Here is a 12,525-nt window from a genome sequence, read left to right as displayed (position 1 = left end):
ATAGTAGCTCGAAAACGCAAGACTACGCTGCCGGTGATAACATCCGAGATGCATACCCATCTTCAGAACCTTGTATCCATGAAAACTAATCAACGGGAGTTGCATGCTGCTAACATTCATGGCAGAGTAGCTATTCCAAAACCGTTAGTTTCAGTGCGGAATGCTTTGAAGAGACTACAGTGGTGCCAAGACCACCTAAAATGGACACAACTGCAATGGGAACAAGTCATCTGGTCTGATGAATCCTCTTTTACACTATTCCAGACCACCGGACGTGTGTTCGTGTGGCAAACGCCAGCAGAAGCATTTCATGTAGACTGCCTGGTTCCAACCGTGAAACATGGAGGTGTTTCTGTGATGGTGTGGGGCGCTATATCTGCCCGTGGATTAGGGTCTTTCGTTGTCTTGAGGAGGGGGTTGGTCAAAGAGGACCATTACCGAAGCATTTTTGCAGATCATCTTCACCTTATGCTTTATACTCTCTTTGCGGGAGAACGTCCTGTGTTCCAAGATGACAACGCCCCTGTTCACACGTCTCACTATGTTCAAACATGGTTAAATGAGAATAATGATGAAGTTGACCTTCTAACGTGGTGTCCTCAGTCCCCTGATCTCAATATCATTGAGCCTTTGTGGGGTTTTTTGGAGAAAAAAGTTCGTGCTCGGTATCCTTCTCCATGCACACTCTCTGAACTCGAGACTGCCCTGCAAGAAGAATGGCTGCAAATTCCAATGAACTTTGTTCACGACCTTTATTTGTTAATCCTTTATTTGTTAATCCTTCTCCATGCACACTCTCTGAACTCGAGACTGCCCTGCAAGAAGAATGGCTGCAAATTCCAATGAACTTTGTTCACGACCTTTATTTGTTAATCCTACGCTGAATGCAAGCTGTCATTCAGGCCAAACTTCTCATTAATAAAATATTTTCATTTTTTCACAGGTGTTCCTATTATTTTGTCCTATACCTGTATGCTTCCTATATACACTTTTTCCTCACTCAAATTTCAGGCATTTTTTTTCCTTCCAATTATTTAAAATGTGTTTTAAACACAACATTGTTTGATCTCAATAATCAGCTTTTTGACTTTTAACTACTCCCTGAGGTACCTGTAAAAGTTTAATATTTTCCCCAAACAAATGCTTATATATCAGATTAAAGCAATCCTGTAAATTTAATAATAAAATTCATGCTCCTAACCACGAAAATCAGGGAAATTTCATAAACTCAGTCTCGAAAATTCAGGAATTATTTTTTTCTAAATTCATGGCCATCCTGCAGAAGTCTACTTAATTTTATTTATATTATTGCATGAATGCTGTTTCTTAACGCAAAAGTTTGAAGCAAACAATTTTAGAGATAATTCCTTTTTTGAATTATAAAATTCAATAGATTTTACACAAAAATTCACTATATTATAATAATTGTTATATATTGTTGAAAAGAAACCATATTGGCATGAAGATTTTCTCTTGCTTGTTTTTCTAACTAAATACATAAACATTAGATCTTTAATAAAATTACTAATTTCTTGTTCATTATTGCTGTGTTGAAAATCAATAATGAAGCAGCTAAATGTTTTGCTAAAATTGTGCATTAATATTTTTATAATATTGCTGTATACTTAAGCAAAGAAATTACACTTTAAATTTATAGGCAGTTTGCGAATTCCAATACCTGGTCGCATACAAGAATTTAATAATAATAAAAAAATCTGGCTATGATTTTGGTGGGAAAAAAATTACTACCAGCAATGATGACAAAATAAACTTTTCGAACTGTCTTTCAAAGGTAAATGATAATTTGGTTTTCTGGTTGATATATCTTTTTACTGTTGTAAATATTTTTATATTTTGGTGTTTTTAATGTACATTTGCTGTTTATTTCAATAAACTATTATCTTCACACACACAAAAAAGCAGAATGTATATCAGCGCATCTCCTTATATTTGTTTTTAGCCAATTGTAAAAATTATTGGTACCTTTAAAATTTTATTCATTGACTTATTGTTTTTAGAAAAACACCAAAAATCAAACATCTATTTTTTTCCAGTCTTGAATACAAAAATATTATTGTGAAATTGAACTATTTCTACATAGTTCAATTAATTATTATTAATTTTTAGCTGCTATCCCAAATTATTTTGAGTATTAGATACAATTAACATCCCTAGACAACTATTTCATTATTATTAATTTAATTATCATCATGCACCACTAAAACTAAGAAGGATTTTTTTAGCAGGATTGGCAGTTAGCCAAGTTTCATTTGAGATTTGATGTGCGGTGGGACTGAATATTTGCTGAAGTAAAAATTTCTGATTCAGGCAAAAATCCTGTTTGCGGCTTCAGTTATAGACATTACATTCAATGTAAAATTTTATTCTTTAAATTCCATATTCAATTCGCTATTCCATGTTGTATTTTAATTCTATATTGCTTCTAAAATAAAGAGATGGAGTCCTAAAAGCAAATATTCTTAGATATTTAGTGGTTAGTAATATTTTTGATATAATCACTAACTGAAAGTGCATAACCTAAATATTGTTTTATTTCAGTTATCTTTGTGAAATAGAACAAAAAAAGCATTTTTTGTAGTTTTTTTTCCCCTTCATAAACATCTACAGATATCTCAAAGTTGAAGGGACACAAAAAAAAACCCTTCGAGATAGCGAGTTTTTGAAATAGCAAGTTTAAAACTGAATATCATAGATAAATATATTCTAAAATAGTATTCTTAAGGTAGAGTCATGAAATATTTTAATAACTACTGATAACTATGCATGTAATGAAAGTTGACCATAAGTCTAAATAAAACAATGATAGTTTTATTTCTAAAAGTAAGAAGAAAATTATTATGCATTAAATAGAAAAGAATTGCCTTACAATAAACTTGTATTGTGATTTTTTTTCCGAAAAAATAAATTTTCTACTTAAAAAAAATTCGACATAACAAGGTTTTACGAGGAATATCATCGACATAGGAATTGAAATTAACACTAGGTAGATATGTAATGCCAAGGGGGAAAATATTTATATGAAGTAAATACTGTATTATTTATCCATTTTTCACAAACATCTATTAACCATTAGCTTTTTATGTATAGAAAAAGAGAGAAAAAACATTTTTTCATTATGTAGATCAAACAACAAATGAGATTAAAAAGATTTTATTGAATACTTAATGTTTTCTTGAAGGCTATTTACAAATGGGTATGAGAAAGAACTTTTAGGAGGGTCGTTCATCTCCTCTGATAGCACGATACTTGGCCATTTCATTTGGAAACACTTTGCTCAATTCAACCAGAAGAAGACTTTTGAAACGCTAAAGAGAAAAAAATATAGCATTAGGATCAGAGCCTGACTAAAGCAGGGGCATACGGGGCAGTTGACCCAGGTCCCCACATCAAAGGGGCCCCCAAATCGAATAGAAAGTTTATTTTACATTTCTTTCCTTAATGAACTTTTATTAAACAAAATATCAGTACAGTGAAAAATCCACCTGTTTTATGTTAGCTTCTTCACTAATCTAATCTATATTTCGTAAATCCATTTCATTTTAGGGCGGAATACAGCTAAATTTTCGCAGCTACGACGGTCAAATTTGGCCAATCAAAATCCTGTATTTTTACATATCTCAAACTGCGATTACAGGCTTCTGGCGGGCTTAGTTAAGACTCCGTAATTGCAAAAATTTAGTTGAATTCTTCCCTAAAATCAGCAAGGATTTGAATTTTTCACAGCTAGATAACGAAGTTAACAATCAGAAAACTACATTTGGCATGATGGACACAGAATTGTCAGAAAATTAAAAAATTCGACAGAACGATAGTTCGTCTGACCATTGGATGTGAGGAGGGGGACTTTATAGCTATTCACTTCTAGTCAATTTTCTTGTTACCTATAATGAGGTGAAAAATTTAAATACCTACATAGAGTTCGGTTCTTCAATACTGGATTAGTGAGTGGATGGGGGGCCCCAAGAAGCTTTTGCCCCGGGCCCCAATTAGGCTATGTCGGGCCCTGATTAGGATACATTAATACTAAATATAATATTTCAGGGACATGCTTTAGTGGAGAGAGAAAAAAAATTGGGGGAGAAAAACAGCAAATAAAAATGGCATTTTATTTTTCAAAATAATAAAATCTACTTAATACTCAATAACTTAATATAAATATTGGCTTTTCTGGTGCTATGTGATTATCACGTCATAATGAAAAGCAAATCCTCTGGCACCATCATAATGAAAAGCAATATCCAAAAGAAACATTCTAAACACATTAAATTTATCAAATAATAACAAAATAAATGTAAGAGTAAAAATACACATTGAATTATTCTTGAAACTAACCATATATATTATTATACTCATATAATAATATATATATTATTATATTTATCATTTCGAAGACCAAAACTCCTTGATAACCTTTAAAACACAAACAAACAAGTCATTATCTTTGTCGCCCCCAGATAAATTCATTTAAATATGTTAAAGAAAACTAACTTGTGTAATAAAAAATTACACAATAAATATGATAAAATTTGCGATTATTGGCACAGAAGCTACCTTTTGGGGAAAATGGTTACTTGGATAATCCCAAAGTACCACTTGTCTTTAACTGTTGGGAGCTTCAGGCTTCTTAAAGCCCCCCCCCCCCAAAAAAAGAAGGTTATTTTTTAGAACCAAACAATTTTAGCAAGGGCAAAAGACAATAATGCAAATTTTATTGCAAAAGAATAATAAAATATACTATTTTTAATATCAAAATCTTTGGTCAGAACAAAAAATTTGAATAGTTACTAGTATAATTTAATTTATGGAGCAATGAAAGACTCGTATGCAGAAAATTATTGAAATAAAATAGAATATGGTGGAATTAGTTGTGAAAATGTTGAATAGAACAATGTGGAAAGCACGCTTTTGCATAAAACCTGGCGAAAATTGATAAGGTGAAGAAAAAAATCTCATTTTCGAAAAGGGAAAATTAAGCACTTTTTAAAAACACCCAATGAAAAAAGCACATTTAAGGGCTCTTAAAAATCGAAAATAAGCATCTTAAAGTTTATTTTAAAAATGCTAAGCACCATGCAATATAGTAGATGGTCCCTCAATTCATTATCTATGATTTAATTACTGAATTGATGATTTGAATCAATCATTCTTAAAAGCACTAAATTTGTTACTGAATTTGCTAAATTAATATGTGTATGACCCCTAAATTCCATAAAAATTTGAATTTCTACAATTGATTGTTTTTGACTTAATTCTCTTCTCATATTTTTGACTAATCTCTTACATTTTTTTTTCCTGATTGCTCAGGTTTTTTAACAATTCTTCCAGAAATGCTCTTTTCTTCAAAGAATTTTTTTTCTATTTTCCTCATATCCTAATATCTTCTGGCCTAAATAATAATATGGAGTTTTGGTAGCACAAATTCCATAATCTGTAGGTCTTATTCTTGTCCTCAGTGGCTTTTCTACACTTGTTAAACCACCTGTTTCTTGTGCTAGGTTCTAAACTTAGAATGGTTTCACATGTTGATATTAAACTTCTTTTCTTAACAGAATTCTAATCTAAGTCGTTATTGTATTTTTATTTTTACATTTTAATATCTTAAGATAATTTGCACTCATACTCTTTAAGAATACTTTATTTAATGCTATTTGATGCTTTATTTGAGCAATATACAGCTTAAAATTTATGTTTTTTAGAGATGAGTCTCTCGCTTTTGGAGGCGAGCCCAAGATACACAAAGAGCCCAATTCTGCCCAAGCTACACGTCGCATAAGGTCATAGTTTGCACTCAATATCTAAACAAGGAAATTAGTAAATTTAAACCTCTATTTTTCATTAAATTTTGTAAAATAAAAAGCGAAGAGAAAAACTGAATCAATTGTAAGTCCAAGATGGACTAAAACAAAAATAAAATCAAAATCCTAAAGTCATTTGACGATTAATCTCATGATTTTGCTGTGTGTCACGAAGCAAAGCAAAAAAAAAAAAAACAGAAGTCGCAGAGCTTTGTAATTTCTTTATACCTTATAAATGTATAATTTTTTTTACTTAATTTTATTATGAATCTGAGTCAGAAACCTTTTTACAGAAAATGAGGCAGCACCGGGTTTGGGCTGAGGTTGCCTCATTTCTAGTGCTTTTCCTCTTAGCATAGAATTTCGCACACAGTCTAAAACTGATGTTGAAGATAACAAGGGTATTTTAAGTATCAACACTTACACACACCTATCATACTGTTGCATGTTAATGTTTCTCAGAATTTAATTTTTTATTACATCTCTAGCATAATAAATTGATAAATTAAAACCAGGTTATTATACCTAAGAATAAAACTTACTCTATACGAATCAATTTTTCCTTTAACAACTTCATTTTTGTTCAAAGCTTTCTCCATGCAGTCTTTGGTGTACAGCTGTGGATTTCTTCCTTGATCTATGTACCTATTAAAAATGAGTAGAGATATAATCAATGAATAAAATGACAAATTAATGAATTCTTTTTAGATCAAGGAAAGTACATATAAATTTTAAGCTGTAACAATGTTTTTTGCAACTCTGAAGTTATTTTTCTGAGGTAATGGAAATAATTTTTTCTAGTTATACTATATTTACATAGGAAGCTTTCAACAAATAACTTTATTAAAAAAATAATTCCTTTTATGTGAGTTGCATGGATGACTTGAAATATGAAGTTTGAGCCAATCAGGGTTGACTGTCAACTGAGGTTACTGTATTTTTACTATTTTCTAGAAAGAAAAAAAAATATTTGTTCAGCAAATGAGCAGTTACTCATTCACCTTATTAAAAATTCTGGTTGTAATAAGAAACTTTATATCAAGACTTTTTATTTTCTAGCTACTTTAAAAATTTAAGTTTAGAAGTAGTTAAATTTCACAAATGTAGCCATAATTGTAATATTGAGAAAATAAATTATACAGCATACTCTCGATATTACATATTCTTCTTCACTGTAGTCTCTATGCGAGTGCCCGAATGAATTTAAAGACTGATTTGAGACGTCTTTCAATTTGTTGGCCACCTGTCTTATCAGAACTGGTCAAAAGTATTGAAAGTCTTGCGGCCTTGCGGAATTTTGTTTTCAATGTAAATTTGTAAATTTTTCTCCTTTTGTTTTCTACTTACAACTGTAAGCCTCATGCTATACTTTGTGGTGCATGAGGAGTTTTAAGTCGTTTAAATAAAATAAAAAATACTCTCGATATCTCAAAAGCTTTGTTATGTCCAAAAATTATTTTTTCCCCTGCCATTACATATCCACCGATTGGTAATTTTAATTCACATGTCGAGGGGTTTCTCGAGGGGGGGGGGAAATCACACTGTGAAAGAAAGCCATATTTAAGATACGGAAATAAATTTGTAATATTGAAATAAATCATGGTTTTGAAAATGGAGTCTTAAAACTAGGATTTGCAGGATTTTTGTCGACATCATGTTATTTGCGATAATCATTCAACACCAATATCATGTTTTTTTTATCCATACTCAACATATACTTTTTACAGATACACTAAATTTATACTTTGTTCTTAGTTTATTATCTCTCCTGGGTTATAAATGATATTCTGAAAAATTCCAGAAGAAACATTACTTTCAAAATGTAATTTGATAAATGCCATAACTTATTGTTTAACAAGTACAGTACAGAACCCCTTATCCGGAAATCAGAAAACCGGAAAACCAAAAAACCGGAACGAAATTCAATAAGTTCTCTCGCCATTTTTTTTAAAAAATTTTTTTTTTCCTCATAAGATTTCAGGATTTTTCTTTCTTTTTTGAAAGAAGTTTACTTTACCATCATTTTGGAAATAATCATTAGTGTATTACTTCATCGTTTTTTCTTCTTTTTAAGATTATTTCCAAATATTTTTATTTTTAGTTGAGTTTGACAATAAAAAAACGGCTTTTCGTAGTGATTCAGAAAACCGGAAAAATCAGTTATCCGGAATAGCGTTGGTCCCGATCGTTCCGGATAATCGGTTCCCTACTGTACTATTAACATACTTTCACTAATTGAAACTCTTCAGCACAGTTAACAGTATAGTTACAATAAATTTTAAGAATCTCAAAATCATTGACCAATTTAAAACATCTTATATTACAAGAATTTGTAAATTTTTAAATTAATGATTTTTTAAAAAAAACAAAAACATTTTCTTAAAAAACAGAATATTATCATTAACGAGAAAATTATGGTATTAAATAGCAAACAAATATATATTGCTTGTTAACACGTTTGACATAAACATAAAATTTATTAGTCACAAAATAAATGAAGAATTGCAATGATATTGATGAAATAACATTAGATAGATTACTTTTAAATATTATAGACCATTAATATATATAAAAAAAAAATGTAAAACAAAGTTAACTTTAATTAGATTGAAAGTTTTGTTAACCAATTCAGTCTTCCTGAAATTTTGAACCAGTCTAAAATAACCTGAATATTTCAAAGGCGATCACAACTCTTCTGGGTAAAAAATAATAAGAGAAATTGTAAGCACATATTGTGTATTTACGATAAAAAAGCAATGATTGGTTGTAACAAAGATACAAACTAGTAAAATTTATGTTTAGTTGCCTAGTGGCGACCATTAATTTTGCCCCACAACTTAAAGAATAAAAGAAAATTATAAATGCGTCAGTAACACAAGTTGAGAGGACAATGAGTAGCTATAAATAAATCTAATTAGAACTTACTCAAATACTTCTAATGGCACTTGAATATCTTGCACTTGATTTTTACACTTGTCAATTTCTTGCATATATGTAACCATTTGTGTTCTATTAAAGAATCAAAAGTAAAATTATGAGAAAAAATATCTAACAGTTTTTTTTAAAAAAAATATTTACAACATTACAAACCATTTAAACTTTAAAATAGAAAAAATAGTCTGGTTAAACAGTTGCCTCTGTGCAGGATTAGAAAGTGCCTGATTCATCATTAAGGCCTTAGAGATCCAAGCTTAGCCTCCTCTCGAAGCTAATTTTTTTTCAATGCTTTTTCTTAAGAATTATCTATTAGCATAATTAGTCCACAAAGATGAAAATAAATATAAGCTCGATTGTCATAATTTACTTTGTTCTAAATAAAGCATTTTGTATATAAATGTGAAACTTTAGTCATAACCATCCATTGGGAACCCAATAATTCTTACAATTTCCAGATTTCTTAAGCAGGCCCTTGGCATAGATTTTGTTCTATATCATAAGTTACTTTTTAGACTACATGATGCAGGTTTTAGACAACGAAATCGGAACTCCTAAATAAAGTTACAGGACTCGAATAACCAGCAAAACTGAACACAACAGTTCATACACATTAGACACCATGATTGATCTGTTATTAACAATTACCAATGACTACTATACCAATGACTTTAAATACCGAGAAAATTCATAACTATCAACAATTAGAACAGGGCATGGAGTTTTAATTTTAAAGTACTAGCTAGACTAAAATCTTAGCTTGCTACTATCTTCATGAAAAGTTTTCAAGATGCTAACAGATGTAGACACTTATTGGTGACCAAAACCATAAAAGAATGTAGAATATGAAAAACTGGAACATGTTTATCTCTAAATTGCAGGCATTAGTTTCAAAAGTTTTAACGGTTCTACTGTTATCCACAAATCATTCATTACAAGTCATTAAAGAAGAAAAAAAATTAAGACATTGAATCACATACTTTTAATGAAGTTGACATTCATGACACCTAAATACCATAAACTTAGCATCAAATATCTATACCTCGCATTAACCTTTGTTAGGAAAGGGGTCAATTTATAACAAATTTATAACAAGTCAGCAAGCATCTCAGTCATCAAAGAGGGTCTGTAAGTTATCTTTGGTTTATTATGACAGCTGAAGCTTCTTTCACAGACGGTAGAAATAAATTAAAATATTAAAAATACAATTGCGTCACACATAAAACAATATTTACAAAATTTAAATACCAATAAGCAAAAGAATCTTGCTTTAAATAGAACATTTTACCTTTCTAGCTCCACTTTTATTTGTTTACTAGAATTTATTAATCAATTTTGGTGGCAGACCTAAATTTATCAAGTTAAAGAATATTTCTATATCTTCATCTTTTAATCTTTAAAAGGACACCTTTTTTGGGGTGGCTATGAGGTGTACCATTTGAGCTGGTCCCTTTCTGTGATGTTCTTTTCAGTTGCTCGTAAACCACTGCCCAGAAATTGCCAAGACTTGGCAATTATTCTGCCGCAGATCACGATATGGAAATCTCCCTGTAGCAAACAAACTTGAATTTTGTGTGACTATTACTAACAACACGACATCCACTTGTTCATTAGAGAGATTTGGGTTTCAACAAATAAAAAGCTTCTTTATCTCCAATTTCAAGGAATTTTTCTTTGCTAACTCAAGGTGTCAAAAACTTAGAGCTGAGCATTTCTCATGAAAAGTGTCAATTTATNCCTTGCATTTATAAACTTAATTTATAATATTTTTAATTCACCACTATTTTTAAAAAAATTAAGCATATACATTAATATGTAATACTGTTCCAGTAATCTGCATAAGCTTGTTCATAATACAGCAAATGTTTCTGCCTAAAATTGTAATTCGCATTTCATTTTACTACCACTAGGGAATATCATCCTTGAAAGGATTAAAAGTTGGCAGGTATGCTATTACTAACAACACAACATCCACTTGTTCATTAGAGAGATTTGGGTTTCAACAAATAAAAAGTTTCTTTATCTCCAATTTCAAGGAATTTTTCTTTGCTAACTCAAGGTGTCAAAAACTTAGAGCTGTTAACACATCTGTTGACATTAGATTACCTACAGTTTTTTCGTATGAGGCACAACTTTACATGCTGAATTAATATCCCTTTGAAAGTACCTATGAAACTATTATTCACCATTTTTAATATTTGTTAACTGGATACTAAAAATTTTAGGAAAAATATGGTGAATGATTTGAAACGTAACATTCTATAAGACAGAACTTACTTGCTAGTCCTAAATATTAGGTCGTAAATGGCGAGCTGGCAAGTGAAAATTTCTTGTTTTGATAGGATAGAAAATGCTATGGATAAATTATTTCAACTAGTTAGTGATATGAAAGGATTTACTAGTTATCAACAGTTTAAAACTCATGCTTAAAATTTTTACTTTTTTGATTGCACTACATCAAATTTTAGTTGTTTGTAATTTGAGTAATTTTTAGTTGTTATACTTAAAAAAAAACTGTATTGGTCCATTTAAATTTCTCCCATTTTGACCAGTTTCTCCCACTTTCTTCCAGTCTACTAGGAAAAACTTATTTCTTCCAAGAAATAAATAAGTTTCTTCCACACAAAATGCCGATGCTGTGTTAATCAGAAAGACACATAGGTAGGCTATACCTTTAGGATGCAAGATAGAGATGGGTTATTATCTTTTTTGGTTTCAGGTTTAAAAAGGAGAAAATTATTCTACTTTTACAATTGATAGAAAAAAACTCTAGGTTTTATTTTCTTTGTTCTAAACTTTTCCCTCACAAAGTCAAAGTTATAAAATTAACAGTAAAAATAATCAGCGGCTGCTGTGATAATCTGCAATGTTCGCTCCTGTGTTGCAAGAATATTGTTAAGCAGGCTTATACAAATACATTTGAGCACAGACAGAATAAAAGAATCAGATGAAATGCTAAAAACTGCAACTTTACGCTTTATTACCAGTTAGCATTTATGGATTTAAAATCATCTATAAACAGCTTGGAAAATCATGGTGAACACTGAATTTCTTGTAGAGCAATTCCTTAAAAACTCACTGTAAAATAGGATATATTGAAAATGCACATACATTTTCATTTAAAATGGAAAAATTAAACATTATACCAACTATACCATTATAACAACTGCAATTTTAGATTCGGCAAGTATCTTGAAGGTGAATAGTAATCATGCTACAAAAATGAAAGGAAAAATATTGGCTGAAAAAGTGTTTTAACTAGCCTTTAACCTCTATTATCATAATATTAAAATAATTTCATGGATGAACAGGTAATATTGAAATAGGTGACTGGTCTTTATAGATTTCAGATAAAATATAGGCGGCACTTATAATTGCCGTAGTTATGATAAAAATCCCAAAGTGATGATTAACTTCCTTAATAAAATTTTTTTATAAACAAAAAAGTATCTCACATTTTCTGATTCAAAATAGTTTGCCCCTGTGGTTGAAAATCACTGACAATGATGCCTAATTGACGAACATTTTCAATAAATAACTCCAAGCAACCCTCTAAATTTTCTAAAGGAGCAGACATTGTTTCCTTTAAAACTTTTTAAATAACTAAGATACTTTAATAAAAAGAACTTATTTCCAACTGCGCGACCAAATCACTCAAATGAGAAAAATAGAAAATTTTACGAAGAAAACAAAAATTAATGGTAGTTAAAGTTACAGCTTTTAATAACAGAGGTCATTGACTTTATTTTTAAAAAAAATTGTGTTGATTTCGAAG

At 30.2% G+C, this 12,525-nt stretch overlaps 1 protein-coding gene across 1 annotated transcript; it reads right to left on the bottom strand.

The window, feature by feature from the left end:
- Positions 1–3,155: 3,155 nt before the first annotated feature.
- On the bottom strand, positions 3,156–12,447 carry LOC107439241 (mediator complex subunit 10). The gene is made up of 4 exons (XM_016051764.3): positions 12,206–12,447; positions 8,742–8,825; positions 6,359–6,461; positions 3,156–3,326 (listed from the first exon to the last, which is right to left on the bottom strand). The coding sequence occupies exons 1-4, from the start codon at positions 12,325–12,327 to the stop codon at positions 3,231–3,233; spliced, it is 405 nt and encodes a 134-aa protein (XP_015907250.1). The 5' UTR covers positions 12,328–12,447; the 3' UTR covers positions 3,156–3,230.
- Positions 12,448–12,525: the final 78 nt, after the last annotated feature.

This window comes from Parasteatoda tepidariorum, chromosome 6 (assembly GCF_043381705.1).
Source record: "Parasteatoda tepidariorum isolate YZ-2023 chromosome 6, CAS_Ptep_4.0, whole genome shotgun sequence".
Lineage (NCBI taxonomy): Eukaryota > Metazoa > Arthropoda > Arachnida > Araneae > Theridiidae > Parasteatoda > Parasteatoda tepidariorum.
This window is presented reverse-complemented; position numbering and strand designations above follow the sequence as displayed.

Excerpts from the sequence above, each read along its gene's own strand:
- LOC107439241 (XM_016051764.3), bottom strand. The coding sequence starts at position 12,327 with ATGTCTGCTCCTTTAGAAAATTTAGAGGGTTGCTTGGAGTTATTTATT. Across the intron at positions 8,826-12,205 it reads ACTATTTTGAATCAGAAAAT|AACACAAATGGTTACATATA; the intron begins GTGAGATACTTT and ends ATTCTTTAATAG. Across the intron at positions 6,462-8,741 it reads GTGCCATTAGAAGTATTTGA|GTACATAGATCAAGGAAGAA; the intron begins GTAAGTTCTAAT and ends CATTTTTAATAG.